This window comes from Mus caroli, unplaced genomic scaffold, assembly GCF_978045245.1.
Source record: "Mus caroli unplaced genomic scaffold, Mus_caroli_1 scaffold_10, whole genome shotgun sequence".
Taxonomy (NCBI): domain Eukaryota; kingdom Metazoa; phylum Chordata; class Mammalia; order Rodentia; family Muridae; genus Mus; species Mus caroli.
The window spans coordinates 8,811,882-8,839,688 of record NW_028227265.1 but is presented as its reverse complement, the minus strand read 5'-3'; the positions used below and the strand labels follow the sequence as shown (position 1 = coordinate 8,839,688).

Genomic DNA, 27,807 nt, shown 5'->3' with positions numbered 1-27,807 from the left:
CAGCCCAGCTTCCAGCCTGTACCTCCGCCCTCTCCTTCAGGGCCATTTAGCACACAGCTCCCAGACTGCTCCTGCTCTCCAGACTCACTGGTTCCCTTAGCCCCCTTCACACCTTTGAATATGCAGGTGCCCTGCCTGGAACACACTTTCTTTCTTTGACAGGGAAATGAGCTTCTATCCATCCCTCAAAACCCATCCCTCAAAACCCAGCATAGCATGCTCATCTTTGGAGAAGGTGGTTCAGGCTATGAACTCATGACCTCTTTGACCTGTCTGCACTCATGTATTCGTAAGCACCGAGAGGATGGCTCTTCCCTCTGCTTTTGCTAAGGCCATCTACACCTAGAGGTGACCACCACTTCCTTATTGGTCCCCATGAGCCCAGCTCAGAGCCTGGAGAACAGAGTAAGGGACTGAGCTTAATTAATGGAAACCTTCAGACACCTTTGAACTTGACATCCTGTCTTTACCCCAAAGAACATCAGACTTGGGGCTGCAGAGAGTGAATGGAGCCCCGGATGAATGTGTATTGTTGGAATGGGCACAGCCATGCCAAGGACCCCAGTATCTAAGATCCACAGAAAAGGCAAAGCCTCCCTGGGTCTGCGCAGTGATGTTGATAGCAGTATCCCTCTCCCAGATGTTTGCAGCTCAGATGTTGCTCCTTACACCCTAGACCTGGCCCCAAGACTGGCTAACCCCTTCTCCTTATGCTGTGCATAAGAAACACACCAAGTTTCCCTTCTGCGTTCTGGCACCGCAGTACTGCCCTCCCTCAGAGGACATACAGCCTACCTGATTCCGGCTTTTCTGTCTGCCTTTCCTTCATTCTCATGTGGCCCCAGTCACCTTTCCAGGACCAAGCAGATAGGGGGCAATTAAACAAAACAAAGCAAACCCCAGAGAGGCCTGGACTAGAGAGATGGCTCAGCGGTTAAGAACACTGACTGCTCTTCCAGAGGTCCTGAGTTCAAGTCCCAGCAACCACATGGTAGCCCACAACCATCTGTAATGGGATTTTTTTTTTTAAAGTAGTCATGGAATTCTGAGTCACTGTTTCTAATTTACCCCAGGGAAGCCATGGCCACTGTCAGGATATCCCTGAGCTGTGGTGCTTCAGTCGTGGGGGGAAGGGGGAAGACTCGAGGGGGTGTGGAGTCCGAAATTTATTCTAAAGAACAGAATGGGTGGAAGTGACAACCCTTGTCCTCCTGTGGGCCACTGGCTGTGTGGGAGATAAGATACTGTCCTAGGAGGACACCAAGTATTCCAGAGCCTGTAGGTCATGTTTGCTATAGCCTGGGCGTCTGGGGTATACCTTGATCCCAGCACTTGAAGGCTGAGGCAGGAGACTCAGGAATCCAAGGCCAGCCAAGAGACACAGAAGACTGTCTCAAGAAACAAAAGCTAAGCTGGGCGGTGGCGTGCCTTTAATCCCAGCACTCAGGAGGCAGAGGTGCTCTCTATGAGTTCAAGGCCAGCCTGGTCTACAAAGTGAGTTCCATGTTAGCCAGGGCTACATAGTAAGATCCTGTCTTGAAAAAAAAGACAACAAATAGAATTACACACACACACATACACACACACACACGCACTCTATTAATTTTTTTAGATTTATTTATTTATTTATTTTTTAATTTTGGTTTTTTGAGACAGGGTTTCTCTGTATAGCCCTGGCTGTCCTGGAACTCACTTTGTAGACCAGGCTGGCCTCGAACTCAGAAATCTGCCTGCCTCTGCCTCCCAAGTGCTGGGATCAAAGGCATGCACTACCACGCCTGGCTAGATTTATTTATTTATTTTATGTCTATGAGTACACTGTAGCTATCTTCAGACACACCAGAAGAGGGCATCGGATCTCACTACAGCTGGTTGTGAGCCACCATGTGGTTGCTGGGAATTGAACTCAGGACCTCTGGAAGAGCAGTCAGTGCTTTTAACCGCTGAGCTATCTCTCCAGCCCAGTGCTCAATTATTTTAGCCCTGTCCCAGAAACACAAACAAACAAAAGCCAAAAAGAATTGTTGCTGGAGGCTCTGATCCAGCAGGCCAGGGCCGTGGAACACAGGGCAGGATGGACACAGGCAACCAGCCTTGTCTGGCTTCTGTCTCCGGGCTTGCTCTGCACGCAGGCCTGGGAATGCCCGGAACGTCGGTCTAAAGTAGTGACTGATTAAGTCCCAGATGTAGAAACCTCTCTCATCTTCCCTAGGGCTGAAGACACCGTGACTGAGATACTGTGGGCCTCAACAGTCTCCTGGTCCCTCGGAAAAGACATTGTCTCCCCAGCAGTGCCCTCAACCTGCAGTGAGCCAGGACAACAGGAGGTACGCAACACATCACCCATGGTAAGACAATGCCTGTAAGTACCAGTCAGTCACCTCGGCAGTATGTGAACAGGACAGTGACCAGCCAAGAGTCACCTTGACCATGGCTGATGAACCATACTCCTACATGGCCATTTTGATTAAAACCCTGTCCTGTCTTTTTGTTTGTTTGTTTGTTTGTTTGAGACAGGGTCTCACTACATATCCGTGGATTTCCAAACTTTCAACCCCCTGCCTCAGCCCCCCTCTGTGCTGGGATTGCAGGCATGAGCCACAGCGACATCTTCATGGACAAATCTTGGGATGACACAATCCAACCCACAACAGCACAGGACACTGAGTATCATCACATGTCAGTCAGTACCACGTGTTCATACCGTGTGCACATTGTCACGTGGTCACATGGCAGCGACAGGGAGATGCTGGGCTGGAGACATGGCTCAGGGGCTAAGAGCATGGACTGATCTTTCAGAGAGGACCTGGGTTCAGTTCAATTCCCAGCTCCCAACTGTCTGTAATCCCAGGATCCAACATCCTCACACAGACATATACACAAGGAGAAGACACCATTGGATGCACATACACACACACATTACACATTACACACACACACACACACACACACACACACGTTGGTGGTGGCAGCGTATGCCTTTAATCCAGCACTTGGGAGGCAGAGGTAGGTAGAACTCTGTGAGTTTAAGGCCAGCCTGGTGTACAGAGTGAATTTCAGAACAGCTAGGTCTACAAAGAAAAACCCTGTCTCAAAAAGAGAGTGAGAAATTTACCCCACAAAGATTGAGCCCCCTCCCCGCCCCCACACTAATGCTAGAGCCCCTTCCTCTCCCCGTCCCCCCACCGAATCTGACACAGTAGTGAAGGGTCAGCTTGGGGACAGAGCCTGAAGCTTAAGCTGACAGTATCTAGAGCTCAGGGAGCCAGGAGAAAGGTGGAGAGGGAGGATGGAGGAAGAGGAAAAGGCAGGGAGGGAGGAGGAACAAGGGAGGAGGGAGGAGAGATGGTGGAGGAGAGGGGTTTAAGTAGGGAATAGGGAGGGAGACTGGGAGAAGAGATGAGTGGGAAGGAAGGGAGAGGGGAGGGCAGGTCCCTAGGCACATTCTCACAGCTTCACAGCCTCTGGGCAGAAGCAAAGCTCTCAGGAGGATTAGGCAACAGTAAAGATTAAAAAACAAATGCTAGCCACCCTGGGGACTAGAGCTGTCATCTGTCAATTCCCTGCCTGCCTCAGGCTATTAGAAGCCTGTTTCCAGGGGAACAAGTGAGGCAGGGCACAGGCTAGGGACCCAGGCGTGGGGTGGGCCTGGAGCCTGTGCAGGAGGTCTTCTGGGGCTGTGCCAAGGGCTGGGCTCCCTCCTGCCCCCGCCACCTTGAGCTTTATTTTCTGTGGTACTTCAGTCTTTATTGTAGGCAAACCAGACTCCACAGATCCAGGCTAAGCCACCTTCAGAGAAGCTGAACTCAGACACGGTGATTCACAACGAGCCAAGGATGGGCTAAGCTAAGCTCTGCCCTCTCCTGGCTGTGGCTGTGATAACCCCACAGCCGCCTGTGGGAATTCTCCGGGAGGTTTCTTCTGATGTTGAGCCAGGGCTTCCCATCGCCAACGCTAGCCTCCTACCCACAACTCCCAAGTCCCAGGATTGCAGGTGTGCCCCAGCACCCCACCACACCCAGCTTTCTTCCTCCTGGCTCTTTTGAGGTTTCACCCTAGGAGATTTAACAGTTCCCGGGGAGTCTCCATTTCCCTGACAGGGGCTGTCTGTCGGGCTTCCTGGAGATTATAACAGCCAGGGTTGGGAACTCCTAACCTAGGGTGACTGTGGAAATGGATGGCTTGTCTCTCTGAGCGTCCATCTCCCTGGCTATAAAAAACAGAGCTTGGGGGCTGGGGAGATGGCTCAGCAGTTAAGAGCACCGACTGCTCTTCCAGAGGTCCTGAGTTCAATTCCCAGCAACCACATGGTGGCTCACAACTATCAGTAATGGGATCCGAACCCCTCTTCTGGTGTGTCTGAAGAGAGCTACCGTGTACTCATAAACATAAAATAAATTTAGAAAAATAAAAAATAATTTTAAAAACCAGATTATTGAAATGATACGTATGTGGATGACACGTCCTGTAGCAACCTATCTATGGTTCCTGTGGCTCTAACCCTTCCTGCTTCGGACCCCATTTCTCATTTCTTGGTCCTAAAGCTCAGGGCCACGTGAACTCATGCCCATGACCCCACATCTAGCCTCTACCTAGGACACCCCAGGATCCAAGGTTCCCTCTCAGCCTTCCCCAGGCCTCCCTTCCCAAAAGACTCAAAGTTCTGTCCCTGAGCGGGCATTGTGGCTCACAGGCTCCCTCTACTGGCGCTTTATCAAACCGCACTCTGGCTCTATTGGGAGCCGGCCCATTGTCTTCCTCCAACAAAGCAACTTTCACACACAAAAGGTTCCAACCTGCTGAGCCCAGGACCCGGTGAGCCAGTCAGAAAGCTGAAAGTCAATCTACCTAGGCAGTGGCCTCAACTGTTTCAGCCTGTTCTCTGTCCTGCTGGGGATACATAATGACCCCACAGAGGGGCTAGACCCGCTGTTCTCAACCTGTGCAACCTCCATAAACACAGGGGGTCGCCTAAGACCGTGGGAAAACACAGATATTTTTACATTACAATTCATAGCAGTAGCAAAATCATAGCGTGAAGTAGCAACGAAATGGTTGCCGCTTGGTTTATGGTTGTATGTGTGTGTGTGTGTGGGGGGGGGGGTTTCACCACGACGTATTAAAAGAGTTGCAGCTTTAGGGAGGTTGGGAAACCACTGGGCTACAATGCCTGTCATTAATTCTATCATCTTAGGTCACTCTGGTGAGTACCTTTTAATGCACCGCCCAGGAATACCAGCTGCTACAAATGCCAGCTGGCTCAATTTTAGCATTTCCTTAACAATCCAACCAATAAGAGGCACCTGGTATGAAGAGCACCCACGTGCCCGTCAGGGGCTCCATGGTCGGTCTCTGTATACAGCTGGGGTGGGTGCTAGCTGGCAGGTTAGCTTAGCAGATAGAGCTTGCCCAGCATACACAAAATCTTGGGTTCCATACCCAGCACCACATTAAAAAAGAAAGAAAGAAAGAAAGAAAGAAAGAAAGAAAGAGAGAGAGAGAAAGAGAGAGAAAGAGAGAGAGAGAGAGAGAGAGAGAGAGAGAGAAAGAAAGAAAGAAAGAAAGAAAGAAAGAAAGAAAGAAAGAAAGAAAGAAAAGCCAGGCATGGTGGCTCACACCTTTAATCCCAGCACTCAGGAGGCAAAGGCAGGTGGATTTCTGAATTCGAGACCAGCCTGGTCTACAAAGTGAGTTCCAGGACAGCCAGGGCTACACAGAGAAACCCTGTCTCGAAAAACCAAAAAAAAAAAAGGTGTGGTGGTGCGTGCCTGCACTCAGGGGGGTCAGGCTCAGCATGGCACTCGTGAGCTACCTTCTCTCTTGTTAGATGGCCATGGACTTGGGAATGAAGCCCGTCTTGGCCAGGGCTGCCTACTTGTTGTATCAGGCTTCTGTGACCCACTTCTGGATAAAGGAACAAACAACCCCAGCCCTAGCCCCGGAGGAGCTCAGACTCGGACAACAGGCATTCATTGTGCATCCATTGGGTACCAGGCAGTGCACCAGGCTCTGGGCATGGGAAACTGAGATCAAAATGACTCCACAGATGCTGCTCTGCCTGCTCCCTGTGCCTGCCCTGCCTCCTGCTCCAGGTCCCAGCAACAGGAACAGAGCAAGACGTGTTGTTTCTCTCTCAGAGGGAGCGAGCCAATACTCCACAAACCTCCCCGACCGACCTCCTGCCTGTTTTTTCCAACGCTGGATGTTCCCCAAGCCCTGTCACATGCTTCCTCTTTGTACCAGTTGGGTAATCATGTCAGGCCCTGCCTGCATCAGAATAAAAGCAGCAAGCTTCTGTCCTGGGCGTGCTCCCTTTACACAAAAGAGAAAAACAAAACAAAACAACAACAACAACAATTGCGTCTCTTTAGGGGGCTCTGAGATCACTCTTCCCAGCAAGGGAACCACAAAGATTACAGGGTCTGTGTGGGGACAGGACAGACCCCATTTGAACACTTCGCTAGGAGGGGCCACCACACCGAGATACAGTACAGTCACATGGGTCTGATGTTGGCTCTTGGAGACACAGTCATGAGTCTGGCTTGGTCACAAGAGGAACAAGGACAAACAACAAACTATGGGTGGCTTGAGGGGGTCAATCAAAGCAGCAGAAGGGACAGAGAAGGGTTCTGGGGCAGCCACTGCCTTAGCAAAGGCCCTGGGCCAGGAACCAGGGGCCGAGCAGAGAATGCTACGAGTCTCTCAGGACATCTAGCCGCCGTTCATTGTCCTTCACGTTCTGTTTATAACACCAACCGTCGGGAAAGCCTATGTCCCTACAGATGTGGCGATGGTTGATGGCTCTGGCTGTTTTTACCTCTTTATAGTGGCCTGGGCCCAACAGAGATGGTTTAAAATCTCTTTTCAATTAAGGGGAAAGCTCCTGCTTGCGTCAGGGGCCTGCGGCTGGAGCTCGCACTGGGAGGAGCCTGTGAAGAAGCTGAGAGAGTTCAGGCTAAGGGCTGACCTCCTGCATGCACTCCTGTATGTCCCTGCAGGACTCTCAGGGAAGGCTGCTGGGGTCCCAGCTGTGTGAGAGCGCTCACAGGGTCCAGCCCCGGCTTCATCACTAAGCAGCTCTGATCCTTTCTCCTGGCCTCTCAACCCTAAACTGGACATAGGAGGGTGACCAACTGTAAGAGCTTAGTCACGGGAAACAGGCAAAGCTGGACTCAGGGCTCACGTCTGACATCTCCGAGTCAACAGTGTGCACTCGACGTCTGTCCGTGGGTCTCAGTGAGGCAGAAGGATGGTCCTGTCTCATTTCATTTGTTTATTTCTTGAGATAAGGCTTTGTTCTACTGTGTGGGCCTTGAAGTCTGGATCCTCCTGCCTTAGCCTCCTGCCTGCTGACAGTGTGTGCATCACTGTGGGGCTTGTGTTTCTCTGACATCTGGCACTTTCTTATTGTGGGACACATGTATTCACACACACACACACACACACACACACACCATCCTCGGTTGAGAATCACAGGTGTAATCTGTACAATTCCAGCATTTGGGAGGCTGAGGCTAGAGGTTGGCTATTGAATTTTAGGCTATCTGAGGCTAATTTAGGCTAGTTAAGTTCCAGGCTAGCCTGGGCTATACAGTAAATTATGCTTCAAGAAAATTGATCACTGAGCAGTAGTGGTGCACGCCTTTAATCCCAGCACTTGGGAGGCAGAGGCAGGCGGATTTCTGAGTTCGAGGCCAGCCTGGTCTACGGGGTGAGTTCCAGGACAGCCAGGGCTACACAGAGAAACCCTGTCTTGAAAAAAAAAAAAAAGAAAAGAAAATTGATTGTGCATGTGCGCATGCATGTGTACGTATTTGTGTGTGTGTGGGGGGGGGGGTGTCTGTGTGTGCACATTCATATGCCATTGCTCTTGGTAATGGCCCAGAATGTGTTTGTGGCCTGGAGCAGGTACCTTGATAGCTGTTGGTTTCCTGTCTTTGCCACAGCCCATCACTCTCTATGAAGGCTGGAGCCACATAAGGGGTTACAGCACCCCTCCCCCAACATACCCCAGGGGCCCCCATTGCCTCCAGGGTACCTGCCACTGCCACTTGCTATGTGTTGTGAGGAAGTTCCCTGCTCTCTCTGAGAAGGAAGCAAGACTCAGAGCACTCAAGAAGCTGAGGCAGAGGACTGTGAGTTGGAGGCCTGCCTGGACCCAACACTCATCAAAAAGAAAGAAAAAGAAGGAGAAGAAAAGAAAAGAAAAGCAGAGGTTCCCCCCACCCCAAGAAGGCATTTTCCACCATCAAATTGGCCAAATGAGAAAGAGAGATGTCTTATCAGTACCTTCTGTCTACCATGTGGCGGACAGGGTGGGGAGCACCAGGTTCACTTGCCAGGAGTCACTTGACAAAGCTCTGAAGCTGTCAAGGACAGACGAAGGCCCAAGACACACTGTGTACACGCACCAAGCTGCCACGGAATACAGAGAGAGCACTCTCGTTTCTCTGTGCGGTTCCCACTGATCTCAAACTAGTCCTGCACAGCCAACGGGCCTCAACCTCTGAGTGCTGGCATTAAGGGCCTGTGCCGCCACGCCTGGCCAAGAGTATTCTTTTAAAAGGGGGAGTGCAGGGAATGGCTGGCCTGCCTCTTGACCCTGCTTGTGTCTGGACAGATAAACAGCCAGTGTGGTGCTGACTTCTGACTTGAGGGGCTTCAGGCTGGGGGTGGGGAGGGTCCTCACTAAGCGGCTCCAGCAGGGCGGGGTGGGGGCAGCACGGGCGATTATGGAGGGCATCTGCTCCCTGCTACTAGGGCGGGTGCCCTAATTCCTGAGGGCATCGGGCGCTGCTGAGGCTTAGCTTAAGCACTGGCGAGAAAGGTTAAGTCCTAGAGTGGGGCAGGGAGCTGAACTTTGCCCTGGGGCATGATGGGAAGGGGCTGGATCGATTGATCATCATGTATTCCCCGAGTTTCAAACAGGCTTTCGAGATTACCACACTCAGGTCAGCCTGGGATGGAGCTGCCTGGGCAGGCTCTGTATAGAAGGTTCCAGAAGGAGATCTGGCTCGGTCTTCAGGTCTCTGGGCTGACCACCCTGGGTGGACTAAAACATTCTATATAGCTGCAGATGGCCTTGAACTTCTGATCCTCCTGCCTCCACCTGCTGAATGCTAGAATTGTCAACTGACTTTTAAGATTTATTTATATGTAAGTACACTGTAGCTGTCTTCAGACACTCCAGGAGAGGGCATCAGATTTCATTACAGATGGTTGTGAGCCACCATGTGGTTGTTGGGATTTGAACTCAGGACCTTTGGAAGAGCAGTCGGCACTCTTAACTGCTGACCTATCTTGCCAGACCCCCCTTTTTTTTCTGACCTACATCCTTAACATCAGTCTTTTTATAGAATTATATATACACATATAAATGTAAACATACATTATAAACACATATACATATAAACACATACACATACATACATACACATACACCAGGCAGACCTTGAACTTACAAACCTGTCTGTCTGCCTCCTGAATGCTGCTGGGATTAAAGACATGAGCTGCCACCAGCCATACACATATACATACATAATACACATATAAACATGTACAAATGCAAGGAAACATATACATACACATACACGCACATATAATTTGCATTTGGAGGACTTTGGTTGTGCTGCCTGCTTCGGAAGATGTGTACCCCGGTTTGCCATTGTCCTGAAATCAAAAGTTTTTTAGCCTAGAGCATTGGCTATTTTCTGTAGCACACTATACTAAATCTATTAGGTTGAATCTACATAGATCACACATGTATAAAAGCTACATACCCATACATGTATAATTACACATTGTTGTTTATAGTGGGGAATTAAGAATAGTTGGGACGCAGCATATTACACCAGGCCCATCTGCTGGGAAGCCAGGCTGCAGCAGACCCCCAAGACACTCTGCGTGGCTCTCCTATTTGACAAAGCTTTACATCCCTGGGCTAGAAAGTTCTGAGTGGGGATACCAACTATCTGGGGATCCCTTGAGCAAAGAAAGAAAGAAAAGAAAAGAAAAGAAAAGAAAAGAAAAGAAAAGAAAGAAAAGGGAAAAGGAAAAGGAAGTGGGCAGGAGAAATGGGAGGTGCTTTGATGAATTTGCCTACCCACAACAGCTCAGTGCATGGTCTTGTCAGGTCTTGGGGCCTAAACGCCTAGCCTAGGCAACTCTTGCTGGCTGGTGGTCAGTAGGCCATGGTTAGGGGTAGGAGTAGGGCTGGGCTGGCTCTCCCTCTTCCTTTCCTCTTCTAGAGCCTTAGAGTCTGGCTTTCAGAGCTAAGAGGCTTAGCTCTGAGGGAGGCCCCCTCCAAAAGCTGAGGAGAGGCATGGCCTGCCTGTCAGTCCCGCCATGCAGAGTCAGGCTGGCCAGTACTCTCTCTGGAGACCACACTCCTCTCTCTTCTGTTCCCTAGGACAGTGGTTCTCAACCTTCCTAATGCTGTGACACTTTAACACAGTTTCTCATGCTGTAGTGACCCACAGCCATAAAATTATTCTTGGTGCTGCTCCAGAACTGGAATCTAGCTACTGTTATAAATTCTAATGTAAATGTCTATGTTTTCTGACGGTTTTATGTGACCCCCCTCCTCCCAAGGGGTCACAACCTACAGATTCTGAAGTGTTGCTTTAGGATCTGTGACAACGGAGATATGGTCCCTCCTCACCCTCTTCCTTCTGAGCTCCCAGGAGGTCACAGACTGGCTGACCAACTTTGGATAGATGGACTGGGCTCCATTCATCAGCTACTTGGGCTGACATTTTTTTCTCCTCCAGCAGGGGCCAAGTGTCCCGAGGCTTGTTTAACAAATGGCCACAAACGGTGTGACATAAGACAGTGGGACTTTATGTCCTACTTTATGGCTCTGGAGGCCACCAGACTTTAAGGGAGGTGGTATTGGGACGAGCAACTCTAGGGAGGCTTAGGAGCGGCTCCTTCCGGCCTCTCCTGGTTCCAAGTGGCCAGGCTCCACTTCTGCAGTCTTTGCTGCAGCTTCTCGTGTCTATCTTTCCTGTCCCTCTGCCACGCAGATGCCAATCACTGGGTTTAGAGTGCAGATAGCGCCCCTCAAAGATCCTCAGCTGATACACCTGCAAGGACCGAACTCGCTGGCCTCCTGGCCTTTAATGTCTTCATCTATAAAATGGCATCTTCCAGCTTCTGAGGGACTGGGGAGTCCTCAGCCTCAATGGCTGGCAGTGCCACTGCCATGGGGTAGGGATCTGGGTGTATCTGAGCCTGGAACAGAAGCTCCGTACACATGGGATTCCAGGAGACTAACTGCCTGCTCAGGGGATGGAGCCCAGACCAGGGCTGGAAACTGGGGCAGGCTGTTTTTACCAACAAGTGTACCAAGAACCCACTCTAGGCCATTGCTGTGAGGGAGTCCTAAGAAGAGACACACACGGCTATGCGAACATATGGTCCAGGCTGCAGACAAAGGGGGTACAAGGAGAGAAGCTGAGGAGCCGTGAGGGACCCCAACATTAGGCTGGACTGACTGACACTGGAGCCACCCTGGTATGGAGACCTATGTCTCAGGCAGAGGAACAGCAGGAACAAAGACCTGGAGATAGGGGGAGGAATGGGGGCAGGCTGTGGGGGAAGGGCAGGTGTGGGGAACAGGGGTCACTGAGTCGGGGGGGGGGCACTGTAGGAGCCAAGGCGTCCCATTGAGAAGTTAGTCCTTGGGGGTGGGAGGCTGGTGAGAAGGGACTCTTGCTGTTCTTACAGAGGACCTGAGAGAGGACCTGAGGCCGCCATTGGGTTCCCAGCGCCCCCATCAGACAGCTCATAATCACCTGGAGCTCAAGCTCCAAGGGGATCTGACGCCCTCTTCTGGCCTCACCTGAACCCACACATGCACACTCACAGATGCACACACACAGATGCACACACACACGCTCGCACTCGCACGCTCGCGCACACACACACACACACACACACACACACACGCATATGCACACACACATGCACACACACGCACAAACACACATATACACACACGCACACATACACATTGAAAATAGATGAGTCTATGCTCTTCCAAAGGTCCTGAGTTCAAATCCCAGCAACCACATGGTGGCTCACAACCATCTGTAATGAGATCTGATGCCCTCTTCTGGTGTGTCTGAAGACAGCTGCAGTGTACTTACATATAATAAATAATAAATAAAATAGATGAATCTTTTAAAAAGAAATATATTATCTTTTAAAGGAACATTTAACCGTCTCTGTCATGCAATTGGTTAGTGAGCAAGTTAGGCTGTTAACCGAAAGGTTGGTGGTTTGAGCCCACCCAAGGACAACTTTCAACTGCTTTCCTAATAAATAATTGCTTGTGGTGGATTCGGGAACTGAAAAATTCCCATTCCTCCTACTCAAAAATTCCCCAAACCCATGAAAATCCCAAATGTATGTCTAAGCCTTACCTTGCCTGTCACAGGTTGTTTATGGCCTGGCCATGGGCAAGAAAAAAAAAAAAAAATGCAACCCAAAAGGAATATTTGTATATTTTATGTGTATGAGTGTTTTGCTTACGGGTACATCTGTGCTGACAGAGGTTAGAAGACAATGTTGGACCCCTGGAACTGGAGTTATGGACAATTGTGAGCCACCATGTGAGTACTGGGAACCCAAACCAGTTGGAAACGGGTTGTTAGAACAAGCACTCTTAACTGCTGAGCCATCTCACCAGCCCAGACTTTATTTATTTGTTGGTTGGTTGGTTAGTTTTTTGTTTTTCTTTTTCTTTTTTGTTTGTTTGTTTGTTTGTTTGTTTTCGAGACAGGGTTTCTCTGTGTAGCCCTGGCTACACACCACAGTACCTCAGGGCAGGCTAAGTCTAACACACCCAAAGCACACAATGAAAACTGCACACAAGGTGCCACCTCGAAGGGTTCTTTTCAAAGTTCCTGCCCAGGGGCCCTTGGTGCAATGTGGCTTTTAGGCTTGTGGTAATGTGGGATGAAGGTGTGTCCTGTTGGAGAATTGGTCTGTGTCCTGGGGTTGAACTATCTCAGACATCCTAATACAACCAGGCTCACTCATTGACCGGTGGGAGAGAAATAAAACACGCCCTATCCCACTGACCACGGGGACAGTACAGCCCAGACTGGCCTGGGACTATGTTGCCCAAGCTGGCTACAAACTTGCATAAATCCTCCTGCCTCAGCCTCACAAGTAGTGGGGATTACTACTTGTGTATGCCTTTTAAGATCTTAAGTATCAGGGCTTGTGAGATGGCTCAGTGGTTAAGAGTGCTGACTGCTCTTCCAAAGGTCCCAAGTTCAAATCCCAGCAGCCACATGGTGGCTCACAACCACCCTTAACGAAATCTGATGTCCTCTTCTGGAGTGTCTGAAGACAGCTACAGTGTACTTACATATAATAAATAAATGAATCTTTTTAAAAAATTAAAAAAAAAGATCTTAACTATCCCATAAGGTCCATGTGTCATGGCCCTGGTCCCCAGCCCATGGGGACGTTTGTAAAAAGGACATTGAGGACATGCTCTTGAAGGATATACTAAGACCCTGACCTCTGGCCCAACCAACCTTTCTTTCTTTCTTTCTTTCTTTCTTTCTTTCTTTCTTTCTTTCTTTCTTCCTTTCTTCCTTTTTTCAAGATTTATTTATTTTATGTATATGAGCACACTGTAGCTGTACAGGTGGTTGTGAACCTTCATGTGGTTCTTGGGAATTGAATTTAGGACCTCTGCTTGCTCTGGTCAACCCTGCTCGCTCAGTCCCTGCTCGCTCCAGCCCAAAGACTTATTTATTATTATAAATAAGTACACTGTAGCTGTCTTCAGACACACCAGAAGAGGGCATCAGATCTCATTACAGGTGGTTGTGAGCCAGCATGTGGTTGCTGGGATTTGAACTCAGGACCATTGGAAAAGCAGTCCGTGCTCTTACTCACTGAGCCATCTTGCCAGCCCATGGCCCAACCTTTCTAATTTCCTAACTGTTATGACATCAGCATCTCGTTCTTTTTTTGTTTGTTTTTTGTTTTTTGAGACAGGGTTTCTCTGTATAGCCCTGGCTGTCCTGGAACTCACTTTGTAGACCAGGCTGACCTCAAACTCAGAAATCTGCCTGCCTCTGCCTCCTGAGTGCTGGGATTATTATTATTATTATTATTATTATTATTTTGGTTAACCTTTCGTCTTTGTAAGCTGTTTATCTCAGGTGTTTTGTGGCAGTAACTCAAGGCTGACTAAAGATCCACACTACTGAATGTCATCTATTCCTTCGACAAAGAGCCGCATGCCACAACATGCTGAGCGATGAAACTGCAATGCCCAGTGAACACAGCCAGGCAAAAGAGTGTGAGAATGATGCATGCTGGAGAATCTCTTAGAAGCCTGGGGTCCACGTGCACAAGGCATCAGAATTGTAGGCAATGTAGAGAGGCAATATGTCCCAGTAGGGGGCAGTGTCCCACAGTGGCATTCTATAACCAACTCTGCACTCACGGGTCATCAGTGCGAAGGTTATGACTATTCGGCATGGTGACAGAAAAGTGACATCACAGGCAGGCTTTGCTCTGGGCGCAGTAGAGGGGAGGACTCACAGTCATGGTGAGCTGAAGAGCCATCAACATAACAGGGAGGGGCCCACAGCCATGGTGAGGCTAAGACTCACAGCCACAGCAAAAGAAGGGTCCACTTAGACTTTAACTCTCCTGACACCAGCTGTCCTACGTTCAGCCACTTCCACACGTGGGCACTCATTTACCTGCTTCCGTAAGCCTGGGGTCCTGGAGACAGGCAGCCCTAGAGTGCATAAGGGCTCCTCCTCCAACATCTGGGCCATATTGCAAGCCTAGCGGGTACTCCTGTCCTGTTGCTAGCAGTCCAGGTGGATCTGTCAGTCAAGATGCCCCACCCGTCCAGGCCAAGGCACCAGACCTCAGTTGGGTCACAGGGGTGCTGTCTTGTCTTGTCTTTCTTTTCTTTTCTTTTCTTTTTTTTTTTTTTTTTTGGTTTTTCGAGACAGGGTTTCTCTGTATAGCCCTGGCTGTCCTGGAACTCACTTTGTAGATCAGGCTGGCCTCGAACTCAGAAATCTGCCTGCCTCTGCCTCCAGAGTGCTGGGATTAAAGGTGCGCACCACCACGAGGGGTGTGGTCTTAAATCTGCTCCACCCCCACACACAAAGTGAGAGAAAGCTCAGAAGACATCCACTCCTTCCCATCCTCTTCATTTCTCTTGTGTGTGGGGGGGTGTGCTACAGAGGGGAGGGTGGGCGGAGGGGCAGAGATTCTGTCTGTCTCCCTAGCAGTTCATCTTGTTTATGCTTTGTTGGTATTTTTGTTTGTTTTGTTTTTTGTTTTTTGTTTTTTGGTTTTTTGGTTTTTCGAGACAGGGTTTCTTTGTGTAGCCCTGGCTGTCCTGGAACTCACTTTGTAGACCAGGCTGGCCTTGAACTCAGAAATCCACCTGCCACTGCCTCCCAAGTGCTGGGATTAAAGGCGTGCACCACCACGTCCGGCTTTTGTTTTTTGAGAACTTTTTTTCTCTGTATATCCCTGGCTGACCTGGAACTCACTCTGTAGACCAGGCTGGCATCTAACTCAGAGATCTACCTGCCTGTGTCCCAGGGGCTGGGATTAGAAGAGTGTGCCACCACGGTCTGGCTTATCTTGTTCATATTAACTACAACTGATGAAGGCTTTAGCCTATACCCAGAGACCTTACGTCTCCAAAGACCTCAGAGAAAGGGCTGGAAGGCCCAGGGAGCAGAAGGCCATAGCATAATCACAAAAGCTGCACCCCAGGGGCAGTCTGAAGGCTGGGAGCCTGGCACTCCCGAACATACACAGCCTGTCATGATCCCACTTTACAGACAGGGAAATCAAGGCCACTGTTCAGGTCTCCAGAACCTTGGGCAGGTTGGGGAACACAGGCCTCTCAGCAGGCTCATCTTGGAAGGCAAGAGAAGGCTGAGGAGAGGAGCCTGAGGTGGGCAGGGAGGGGAGCCTGGTGTCTGTCAGGCCAGTGACTGAGCACATGAGTAATGAGTTTGGCAGCGGCCATCAGAATACACAGCAGACAGTGAGAGTAAGCCTGGCATGGCCCTGCAGCCTGTGAGAGCTACAGGGATAGATGGAGCCCTCGCCAAGCCAAATGATGATGAACAGTTGGGCTATGCCTGGGGTACCAGCAGGGCTGTCAAGGCTCAGAGGTAAGAGTGGGGAGGGACCTTGCCTGAGCCACAGGGGGACATCAGAAGGCTTTGGGTGTCTTTCTTTCTTTTTTTTTTTTTTTTTTTAGATTTATTTATTTATTATATGTGAGTACACTGTAGCTATCCTCAGATACTCCAGAAGAGGGCATCACATTTCGTTGTGAGCCACCATGTGGTTGTTGGGATTTGAACTCAGGACCTTTGGAAGAGCAGTCGGCGCTCTTAACCACTGAGCCATCTTGCCAGCCCATTTGGGTGTCTTTCATGGGGGCTATGGTCCTTGGGTTCCTTCTGAATATCAGAACAGAGATCTGGGGGGCTGGCGAGATGGCTCAGCGGGTAAGAACACTGACTGCTCTCCCGAAGATCCTGAGTTCAAATCCCAGCAACCACATGGTGGCTCACAACCACCCGTAATGAGATCTGACGCTCTCTTCTGGCGCATCTGTAGTCAGTTACAGTGTACTTATTTATAATAATAAATAAATCTTTGGGCTGAAGCAAGCAGGGACTGAGAAAGTGGGTCTGGGCCGGGCGTGGTGGCGCACGCCTTTAATCCCAGCACTCGGGAGGCAGAGGCAGGCGGATTTCTGAGTTCGAGGCCAGCCTGGTCTACAAAGTGAGCTCCAGGACAGCCAGGGCTACACAGAGAAACCCTGTCTCGAAAAGCAAAAAAAAAAAAAAAAAAAAAGAAAGTGGGTCTGACTGGAGCGAGGAGAGGCCCTAAAATTTCAATTCCCAACAACCACGTGAAGGCTCACACCCATCTGTACAGCTACAGCATACTCATATACATAAAATAAATGCATCTTTTTTTTTTTTTTTTTTTGGTTTTTCGAAACAGGGTTTCTCTGTGTAGCCCTGGCTGTCCTGGCACTCACTTTGTAGACCAGGCTGGCCTCGAACTCAGAAATCCGCCTGCCTCTGCCTCCCGAGTGCTGGGATTAAAGGCGTGCGCCACCACGCCCGGCTCTAAATGCATCTTTAAAAAAAAACAAAAACAAAAAGACCAGAGATCTGAGCCATCTCCACCAAAACCTCTGACTCTGTGCCCTTCTTGTGCTTTCTAACACAGAACTAGCCAAGCTGACCTTTTGCCCACGCGATGACAGGCATCCAGAGTGCCCTGGAAGACAACTCTCAGAGCCATGCCTGACTTCCCCTCACCAGGTACCCTCTTTTCCGGGACTTTTCCCTCTAAGGAGGAAGTTGAAGCCTTGGGGTACTGACCTCTGGTGAAGAAAGGACTGGAGGGGGGTCGGAAGTAGAGCCAGCATTTATAACATCCCTACTGTATACACAGACTGCCTTAACGTGTAACCCGTCAGTCTAGGCCAGCACTCCAGGCCTCTGTGTCTCCCTGTACTATCGCCACCCCAGCCTCCCTCTCTGCTCCCCCACTCCCCCTATCCCCAAGCCCCACAGTCTGCCTTACCTTTCAGACAGGAGGGCTTCAGCCCCATGGCGTCGCCTCTGCGGGCCTGTGAAGAGAGGAAAGAACTTAGGGAGGACCAGGGAGGGGATGGCATTGTCCCAGCCCATGTGGCCAGGCCCCTACTTGGCCAGCTGGGCACACAACAGGAAAGGGTGCTGAAACAAGCTGGCTATGAGGTCACAGTGCCTGCTGACCACATCTGGGCTGAATATTGTCCCGGGGCAGAGAGCTGCTGTCCAGGTGAGGCTGGTCAGGGTTAAGGGTGTGGAAGCAACAGTTGTAAAGGCCTCAGAAAGTGGGGCCTGGTGACACCTACCATAGCAGGTAATCTTTCCATTACCACAACCCCTGCCCTGCTGATTTTTAGGGTTTCTAGTCGTTGACCTGTCTACCTGTGGTGCTGGGGAATGAACCGGGGACCTTGTGCATAGCAGGCATAGCTGCTATACCACTGAGCCGAATTCTTGGAACGGATTGAACTATACCAGGCTGTGTCCCTAGTCCATGGAGAATTAGAAAAGTTCTCACCCACATTCTATTGACCTTCCTACCCCACTTTCCTCAGAACTCAAGGGACTGATCAATATGAGCAGGAGGCGGGGGAGGGGGAGCCATCTTCACTCCACCTTCCAGGTACAGTTGAAGCCTTCTTTTGCAAGGCCACCCAGCTTACTGGGAGCCACAGAGCTGGGATCCGGGGTCAGCCTCAGTTCACAGGACTCAGCGGACCTGACATAGGAGAATCAGGGTTTTGTGCCTGGTTGGGCGGGCTAGGGTATGAAGGATGCTATGACCTTCCCCAAAGTGGGTCCTTTTAGTGGCCAGCAGCCTGGTGGTGTGCGGACCCAGAGGGAGGCTCCTTAACACTCAGGAAATGAACAATGTAGAAGTCTCAGGAAGTACCCCAAACCCACTAGATTCCCAAGGTCCCGCCTTCCTCCCAGGACATATAAGTGGTAAGGACTGTTTTGTACCAGGCTCAGGGGCTTGCAGAGACTCTGCAAGTGATGTAGAGAGCTCAGGGTCCCAGCTTTCTTTCTTTCCTTCTTTTTTTTTTTTTTTTTTTTTTTTTATGGAATTATTTATACACACCAGAAGAGGGCATCAGATCCCATTACAGGCGGTGGTGAGCCACCATGTGGTTGCTGGGAGTTGATGGAAGGACCTCTGGAAGAGCAATCAGTGCTCTTAACCTCTAACTTTCTACAGCCACATGCATCCCAGCTTTTAAGAGCTGACACCCATGCTAGGGTGGGCTTTGTTGATACAGCCCCCTGCCAGGCTCATTCGAGTCACCCCAGTACACACCCACAGGTTCTCCAAGTCAGACTCTGAAGCAATTGCTGTTTGGTTAACACAGGCAGTCAGGACACTTGGCTAGGTCATGTTCAAACCTACAGGAGACACCTTCCACAGCGGCAGGGTGGGTGGAGCAGGGTATCTTAAAAATGGGGGCTCTGCCAACAAGTGGGGAGGGTTGTGAAGGTGGCACCCCTAAGGAGATGTGAGAGTGGAGTGCTTGCCTGGCAGGCAGGAGGCCTGGTGGTGCACTGCCTGTAAGCCCAGCACTTGAGATATACAAACCGGAGGATCAGGAGTTCTGGGTCCTCCTTAGCCCTGCTTGTCAGTCACCTCAGCAGGGGTTCATTCTCTGCAGGGGCGGGGCACATGGGTGCACACTCCCACTTTGGAGCCTGGCTCCTTCTGTTCGGTCAGTTGGGAGTTGATCTCAGCCACCCCATAGAGCACAGAACAGTGAGGGTGTTGAAGTCTTTGTCATGCCTGGAATGTGCCAGAAATGTAGTCAAGGTGGTGGTGGTGGCGGTGGTAGGGTGTTGAGGGAGAAGAACCAGCTTTGAGTGGGACCTGCTTTGAGGCTGAGGATGGGGGGCAGGGGAGGGAGCAGGGTTGAGTTCGTTTGCGAATTACTGGTCAAAAGCAACATGAGGAGCAGCTAAAGTGCCCACAATGCAGGTGTGGGGAGCAGGGTTTGGATCCCCACCGGCCTCAGAGCAGAGCACATCAGTGAGCTCTGGCTTTGATTGAGAGATCCTGCCTCGATGAATGAGGCCCGAAGAATAATGGATGACTCTTGACATCAACCTCAGGTGTCCATGTGCCAGTGCACGCACACGTCTATGCATTCCACCCTCCACCCCGCATGTCTGCCCACTCACATGCAAAAGCACACATACACACACACATGACAAAAATGGAAAAGGAAAAGGCCTGTTGCCGGGCGTGGTGGCGCACGCCTTTAATCCCAGCACTCGGGAGGTAGAGGCAGGTGGATTTCTGAGTTCGAGGCCAGCCTAGTCTGCAAAGTGAGTTCCAGGACAGCCAGGGCTACAGAGAAACCCTGTCTCGAAAAACCAAAAAAAAGAAAAAAGAAAAGAAAAAGCCTGTCTTAGATGGGTAGCATGGATGCTACGGTAATGTTCCTGATTCAGGTCATGGCGTCATTATTTTGTGAGGGACAATCTCTTTTTTTGTTTTTTTTTCAAGACAGGCTTTCTCTGTGCTGTCCTGGAACTCACTGTGTAGACCAGGCTGGCCTCTTTGAACTCAGAAATCCACCTGCCTCTACCTCCACCAATGCCTGGTGTGAGGGACAATCTTTTTGGCAGGAAATGCACGCCAAGCCCGGCATGGGTGCCGCGCCCCTGTAAGCCCACAGGCTTGATAAGGAATTCAGCCCTAGCACCAGCTACATAGGGAGCTTGAGGCCTGAGTGAGCCAAGTGAGACCTGGTCTCAAGAGAACTCCCTCCTACTACCACTGAGGTGTGGGGTCAAAGGTCATCCATCCCTCGGGCCCATTCTCAGTTCAGCTAGTACAGTGGCAGCAGGCAAGCAGAGGGAAGGGGCAGGCTGCAGGTTGTCCTGAAGAACAGGAGGGGACCTGGGCATGAAGTCTCTCACTTTACACCTTTGCAGGGTGAAGAGCTCTGTTTATAGTCCCTTCAGAACACTGGGCTTGGAGACATAAAACCTCATCACCAAATGGTCCCCAGATCCTCCCCAATGACAAGCAGGCAGACCCACTTCCTCTTGCAGGATCTACTCCCCCCCCCCCCATAAGCAGGGCTGAGGGAGGGATGGCTCACCCACTGTACTGCACAAGACTCAGCCAAGGTTCTGAGAAGAACCTCAGAAAGAGGGCAGCGAGGGCTTCTCTGGGCCTTGCAGACTAATTACATCAGAAGTCACTTTGCCACCTGGCTTCCACAGGTTTGCAACACACAGAAAAAAAAAGTCAGACGTCATCATGATGTGCACCTGCGTTGGGAGGCAGGCCCTGGGCCTTGTCTGGGGGGAGAGGAGATGGGGGGGGGAGGGAGATTGGGCTCCAGGGCCACACACATCCAGAGCTGTTGAGGGATGAAGTGTCAGTCTCCAGGCTGAAGGCGGGATGCCTGGGTACCGTGTGGGAAACGTACATCCTGTGTGCTTCAGTATGAGGCTGCAGTTGGCCTGAGATAGACCCTCTTTTGGTTCCTCCTATGGAATCTTGGCTACGTTAGCCATAGTCCTGAGGGCGGTATCAGCTGTCGTGAGTGGAAGACTGAAGAGCAGGCGGTTAGGCTGCTCCGGAGCACCCCTCACTGTGGTCTCTGCCCAGTGCCCTCTGCCAGCCAAGAGAGCCTGACTCACAGTGGCACTTTGCCCCACCTCCTTAACAAAGCCGTCCTTTAAGAACCAGGCTGGGCAGGAGCAGTCAGAATGGAGGAAAGTGACTGTTTGCTAGGTGTGTGCACCCAAGAGGCTGGGGGGGGGGGGCGGGGAGGGGACGGGGACGGGCAGGGCAACCTGGTCTGTTAGCTGATTCCCAAGCTCCCACACGGAGCTGCTTCCGGCTGGGCACACCCCCCTCTGGGTTTCTTCCTTCTTTAGGAAAGTCACTTGATTTGTGCGGCAGGATTAGAATTCCTTCAATTCCAGCTCTGGCACCGTGCTGAGAATACATGCCTTGGGGTACCTCCCCTCACGGCCAGACAGCCAACCTGAGAGTCTTGGGGAAGCTAGAGAGACCAACAATCATGGAAACCCCACCCAAGATCCCACCCGGGGCTAACCTTGGCTTCCCACCAGCCTGCTGCCTGCTCTGGGCCACTTGGGGATATCTATGCTCCACTTTGCGGCTTACATTCCATTAAAAACATCTGCTAAACAATAAAGCCCCCAGCTTAACAAAGTATAACAGCGCAACAAAGTGTCCATATGTTTTCTATAACAGTGAGGCTTGAACTTGGGAGGGTGGGATGGTGTGAGGAGAAGATGGATCAGTCAGTGGTTAAGAACATTTCTCTTCCAGAGGACCAGGATTCTGTTCCCAGCACCCCATGGTGACTCACAACTACCTGTAACTCCATCTCCACGGGCTCCAAGGCCCTCAAAGGGCAACAGGCATATGCAGGGGGCAGACATACACACCAGCAAAGCAATCATACACATAAAATGAAATTAAACAGTTTTCTTTTTCTGAATGATTGAGCCCAGGGACAGGGGGAAGGATACTGTGACTTTGGTGGCTATTAGCAGGAGACCATGGCTGTGTGGGGCCTGGGAGATTGACACACAAAGTGGATTTCTCTTGAGTGGGCTATCACCTATTAGTCTCTATAGTGGGCTTATTTCCCATGATTTTACAGGCCTGGCCTAGCTTCCCCTCCTAGCCCCCAAGATGAGAGTCATTTCCTGCTGCCTTAGGGCTAACACCTGGACTTATCAACCTTCCTGCCTCAGTTTCCCACCTCTAAAATGGGGACAAGAGGCAACTTTGGTTAGAGGGTTGTGTGAGTGTGAAGCAGCCATTTCCTGCTGCCTTAGGGCTAACACCTGGACTTATCAACCTTCCCGCCTCAGTTTCCCACCTCTAAAATGGGGACAAGAGGCAACTTTGGTTAGAGGGTTGTGTGAGTGTGAAGACAGCCAGCTCAGGAACAGGTCTGGCACAGGCCAACTGCTGGCTAAGCACTCACATCTCCACGTCCTCAGCCCAGGAGGACGAGTTGCTTTGTAAGTGACCTACACCTCCCTAGGGGACACACACTCCCGGCCTGGTGTGTGCCCACCAGCTGAGGCCTTCCAGGGACAGATTAGACACAGCTTTCCACGGCCTTGGGGCTGGTGGAGGGATTAAGTCTTTCCATAAATACACAGCCTTTCTCCTGTGCGGAGGACCCGGACCTGAGGGGGGGGGGGACCACGGAGGGGACCAGGCTACATTGTGTCCTGACTAGGAAAGGGATCTGGATAGACAAGAGGTGCTTTCAGCTGCTAGCACAACCAGAGAAGTGTCTCAGAGAGAGACATCAGAGTCTGCCACACAGGAGAAGCCATCTGGGACTCAGTTTCCTTGTCTGTAAAACAGGGCGTGTTCTAACATTTCTCTACTCTCTCGGGAACGACTCCTACATTGCACTGCACCGTTCTCTTGGCAAAGGCCAGAAGTCCTTCCTGCCCTCAGAGTCCCCAAGGGGAGCTGCGGGTCCTCTTTTTAATAAGCGCCCTCCCCAGATCTGCCAGGGCCAGCCCTGCCAAGAGAAGTGCCTGCTTCGAGCGGGTCGCCCTTTGCGGTCGCGAAGCTGCTTTGATGTACTGGGCGCCCCTAAGCGAGGCAGCTCATCAATAATACATTGGAAACACTTGGTGGAGGGAAGCGGTTCCTCCCGAGGCCTCCTGCCCCCACCTTGCCCGACTGCTCGGCAACCTGACAACCCAGCCGGGTGCAAAGAGGGGCCTGAGGCTGCCACGCGCGGGACACGCCCCCGCCCGATGTCAGACACGCGGCCAGAGGAGGCCGAGCTGATCAGCGAAGTCTGCAGGAAGTTGTAGGACGCCAGGGTCCAAAGGGTCCCCCATCACTCTGGAGTCCCCACCACCTTGGGGTCTCTACAGGCCACCACTCCCACGTCTCCACCCCACCCCATGCTCCCTACCTCCCGGGTTCCCCAACCCGGGTCTCCACCGTCTCGGATTCCCCACCTCCGGGTCCCCTTCGTCCCAGATCTCCACGATCCTGGGGTCCCTCGTCCTGGGTCCCTATCCCAGGTCGCCAAAACCCAGGTCCCGGTGCGTCCGCCGTGGCGCGCACAGCGCGCGCACACTCACCGCTTCCTGGGGCGCGCTGGGCGCGGACGCTGGCGGCCGTGAGGGACACCAGGCGACGCGCCTGCAGCCGTGGGCCGCGGGGGTCATGGCCCGGCCTGCTCTGCCTGCAGCGGCGCTTGCCTCGGCCCCCGCCCAGCACCTGGAGGGCGGTGCCGCCCGGGCCGCTCCGCCCCGCAGCCCGCCCAGGGCTCAGCCACAACCCCTGCCGCTGTACCTCCCTGCTTGCCCTCCCCACCGCAGCCGCGCTCCCGGCACCGGGCAAAGTTTGGGCATCGACCGGCTGTCCCCGGTTCTGTGGAAGGAAAAGGGGAGCCCGGCTCCGCCTCCTGTGCAGAGACGCAGAGGTAACGCCCCCGGCTCGTCGCTGCAGTTGGGAGGTTCAGGTGGCATTGTGACTCCCGGGCTTCCCCGCTGCTGGGTTCTGGCATTTTGACTGGCCACGTGCCCCCTCCTGCCACAGCTGGCAGAGGACCTGAGGGTGCAGACTCAGAGGCCTCCGGCTGCCGCCTCCCCACTCCCTATATCATGACTACTTTTGTATTATTTGAGATAGGGCCTCTTGTAGCCCACCCAGGCTGCCCTTGAACCCCTGATCCTCTGGCCTCTATCTTCTAAGTGCTAGGATTACAAGCTTGAGGCCAATGCCTAGCTATCTTTATTTTTATGTTTTTGATGTCATGGCTCCCCCCCCCCCGCCGTGCCCCTCCTCCATACATCCAGCAAGTATTCACCACTGAGCCATACACCCACACTCTTTCAATACCCAGGTGTGACTTCCAGCCCTGTATCTTTTTTTTTTTTTTTTTTTTTGGTTTTTCAAGACAGGGTTTCTCTGTATAGCCCTGGCTGTTCCGGAACTCACTTTGTAGACCAGGCTGGCTTCGAACTCAGAAATCTGCCTGCCTCTGCCTCCCCAGTTCTGGGATTAAAGGCGTGCGCCACCATTGCCCGGCCCAGCCCTGTATCTTAATGGTTCTCTCATGGGACCCTTCTCAATGCCCCACACACCTGCCTAGATCAATTCTTTGTCGCAAGTCTGTAGTGTGCGACCACTCTACCAGCCTCAGGTCTCCGTACCCCGGGGCTGTGTATATTTCTGATGACTATAAGGGGAAACTGAGTCCAGGGCAGGAAAGTGGAATTCCTGCGGTGGATACACAGGTACGATCCTACTATGAACCATCACTAAAGAAAAATGCAGTGACGTTTCAGACCCTGGCTTTGTTAAGGCCACAGGGATAGGAAATGGATCAAATATTCTTCAGAATTCCAGCAGAAGTGGGTAGGATAGCCCATGTCCCACCTTCCCCAGACAACATGAGGCCTGCTCTGGCTTGAGCCCCCAGGTCCTCGTGTGAAGTGGGCATTCCTGGGCCAGCACTTTGTGCCTGCCTGCCATGTCTGTCTCCAGGCATGAACCAGGATGGGGAGAAGTGTTTAGGAGCTGGAGCGGGGCGTTTGCTGTGGTCTCCAGCTTCACAACACAGCATCTTATATCACCTCCCCCAGCCCCGCCCCTTCTCTGGGACACAGGACAGATGCTTCACATACATGTGTACTCATATTTGATTAAAATTTTCCTCCCCTTAATTCCCGATGTTCCTTAGGGGTTCCCTGGAACCTTCCAAAGGCTGATGACATGGCCTTTTAACTGTTCATCGCCTCCCACAAATCCCAACAGACTACTTCCTGAGCTGCCAATGGCCCTATGTCCAGATTCTGCCCTCTCCTCTCATGGTGATTATGGGAGCCCTAGGAGATAGCAGCCAGAGTCTTTGAATTCCTCTTCTGGATGGAGAAGGATCTGGGCTAGCCAAATGCCGGTGCTGGTGGATGTCAGCCTGTCTTCTCGGCTTCAAATTGCCCCAGAAGTTAGGTTTGTTCTTTGCCACTAGTACTGATATAATGCCAACATGGCAAGGGGCCTCAATGTCCCCATGTGCCTGTGACACCTCTCCAGGGTAGACAGTTATTTTCACGTATGGCTATTGTGGGAACCTTGGCTTAGAGGAGTCACAAGCACAGAACACGTTCAGCTTCTTGATTGAACATCTCCAGTCAGTCCTTGGCAAGAGAGCACCCATCATGGGTGTGTGTGTGTGTGTGTGTGGTGCATATGGGAGACGGGGCAATGCTCCTGTCACCTGTTGTTCTGAGGTGGGCGCTTCTCCATAGCCTCTGAGAACTTGGGGCTGAGCCTCTGAGCCATGGCTTCTATCTCCCTCCTTCTCCCCCAGTGAGGTCCCTCCTGCTCCCTTGATGCTCTCCCGATGTTAGGAGCACACCACTGCCTCTGCACTTACAATAACCCTTACATGAGAGCCCCTGAATATTTGCCAGTTGCTCCCAGAGCAACAGCCTGCAGGAATCACTCAGGGAGCTCAGGACTGTGGCTGTGGGTGTGGCTCATTTGTAGGGTGCTTTCCTAACTTGCATGTGCCCTTGGGTTCCATCACCAGAACCTGATAAACTGTGATCCCAGCTCTCTGGAGATGGAGGCAAGAGAGTCAGCCTGGGCTATATGTCAAGTTCAAGGTCAGCCTGGGCTACAAGAAAAAGGTCTCAGAAAAAGAAAAAGTAAGTGACACGGATGTCCTCAACCTCCTCCAGCCCGGAGCCTGACTCAGCTGGGCTAGAGAGGCCCAGTGACACCCCGTGACAGCTGGCCACAAGGGAGACCTGGAAATCTAGTGTCAAGAGCCCATCAGCTGCAGGCTGTGCCGAGGTGTGTGGCTGCTTTTATGGCGAGGTGGTATTGAAGCTTCTAGAAGCTTCTGCAAATGACTCTGGGTCCTAGAGGAGGAGGATTCCCCTCACCCTGCTGTGGAAGACAGCTGCAGAGACATTGAAGATCAGGTGGCACCTGGGGAAGTCATCTCAGAATCACCTGGAGTTTTAGGGCAAGCTGGGCATCCTTGGTGCTGTCCTGAGTGGATGGCTATGAAGTCAGGTCCCCTTTCAGCTGCATGGGCAGTGAGACAGTTGTTCCTACCCCACCCCCTTCACCTCTAAGGATTATCAGCCTCAGGAGCAATTTCCTGTGTCTTGTTCCACATGACACTAGTTCTTCCCGTGCCAGGTGCGTCTTGGCATCAGGCTCTGAGGACCAAGGAGAGCAAGAAACAGGCATCAGGAGGGCCTTGAGGCTGAGGTGAGGCTGTCATGGTAGATGGGGCAGAATAGAAAAAGGCTGAGAACGTTCTGGGTGTGTTCAACCCAGAAAGGATGAAGACTGAGAGTCTGGCCACGGCTGCCTCCTACAGGCCAGTCCTCTTCCTTCCCTCTGCCCCGCTCTTTAGTCCTGGTTACCATGGAGCCCCATCCTTTACTCTGCCTGCTCCTCTGGTAGCCCAGAAACATGGGGGCTGGCTGCTCTGCTGCCCCTGGGCACTCAGCATGAGGGCCTGGCTGCCTACAGATCAGGAGCCTCCTGCAGAGGTGTAAGTTGGGAGGTGAGGAAGGCCTGCATGGGGGTGCAGTGGATGCCAGCACACCTTTAATCCCCATGCTTGGGAGCAAGAGACAGGTGGATCCCGGAATTCAAGGTCAATAGGGACCTTTTTCTTGATCTCAATCACTATTGAGGTATGGCCCAGACTATGGTGGGTGGAGCCATCTCTAGACTGGTGGTCCTGGGCTCTATAAGAGAGCAGGCTGAACAAGCCAGGGGAAGCAAGCCAGTAAGCAGCATCCCTCCATGGCCTCTGCATCAGCTCCTGCCTCCAGGTTCCTGCCTTGCCTGAGTTCCTGTCCTGACTTCCTTGAAAGATGAACTCTAATGTGGAAGTGGAAGTCGACTAAACTCTTCCTAGCCCCCAGGAGGTAAAGGCTGGAGTTCAATCTTCAGCTACAAAGGGAGTTCAAGGCTAGCCTGGGCTACATGAGGACCTGTCTCAAAAAACAAAAACAACAACAACAACAAAAAAAAAACAGGGCTGGTGAGATGGCTCAGTGGGTAAGAGCACCCGACTGCTCTTCCAAAGGTCCAGAGTTCAAATCCCAGCAACCACATGGTGGCTCACAACCATCTGTAACGAGATCTGGCGCCCTCTTCTGGAGTGTCTGAAGACAG

General features: G+C 51.7%; 1 protein-coding gene across 1 annotated transcript in view; it reads right to left on the bottom strand.

Moving 5' to 3' along the window:
- The window catches only part of Clmb (calcimembrin), a 28,882-nt gene extending 4,874 nt beyond the window's left edge, over nt 1–24,008 (bottom strand). The window contains exons 1-2 of the mRNA XM_021169789.3: nt 23,736–24,008; nt 17,623–17,668 (exon numbers count right to left, since the gene is read on the bottom strand). Coding sequence (XP_021025448.1) covers nt 17,623–17,668; nt 23,736–23,822 — 133 coding nt within the window. The 5' untranslated portion in view covers nt 23,823–24,008. The remainder of the gene's footprint in view (nt 1–17,622; nt 17,669–23,735) is intronic.
- Nucleotides 24,009–27,807: the final 3,799 nt, after the last annotated feature.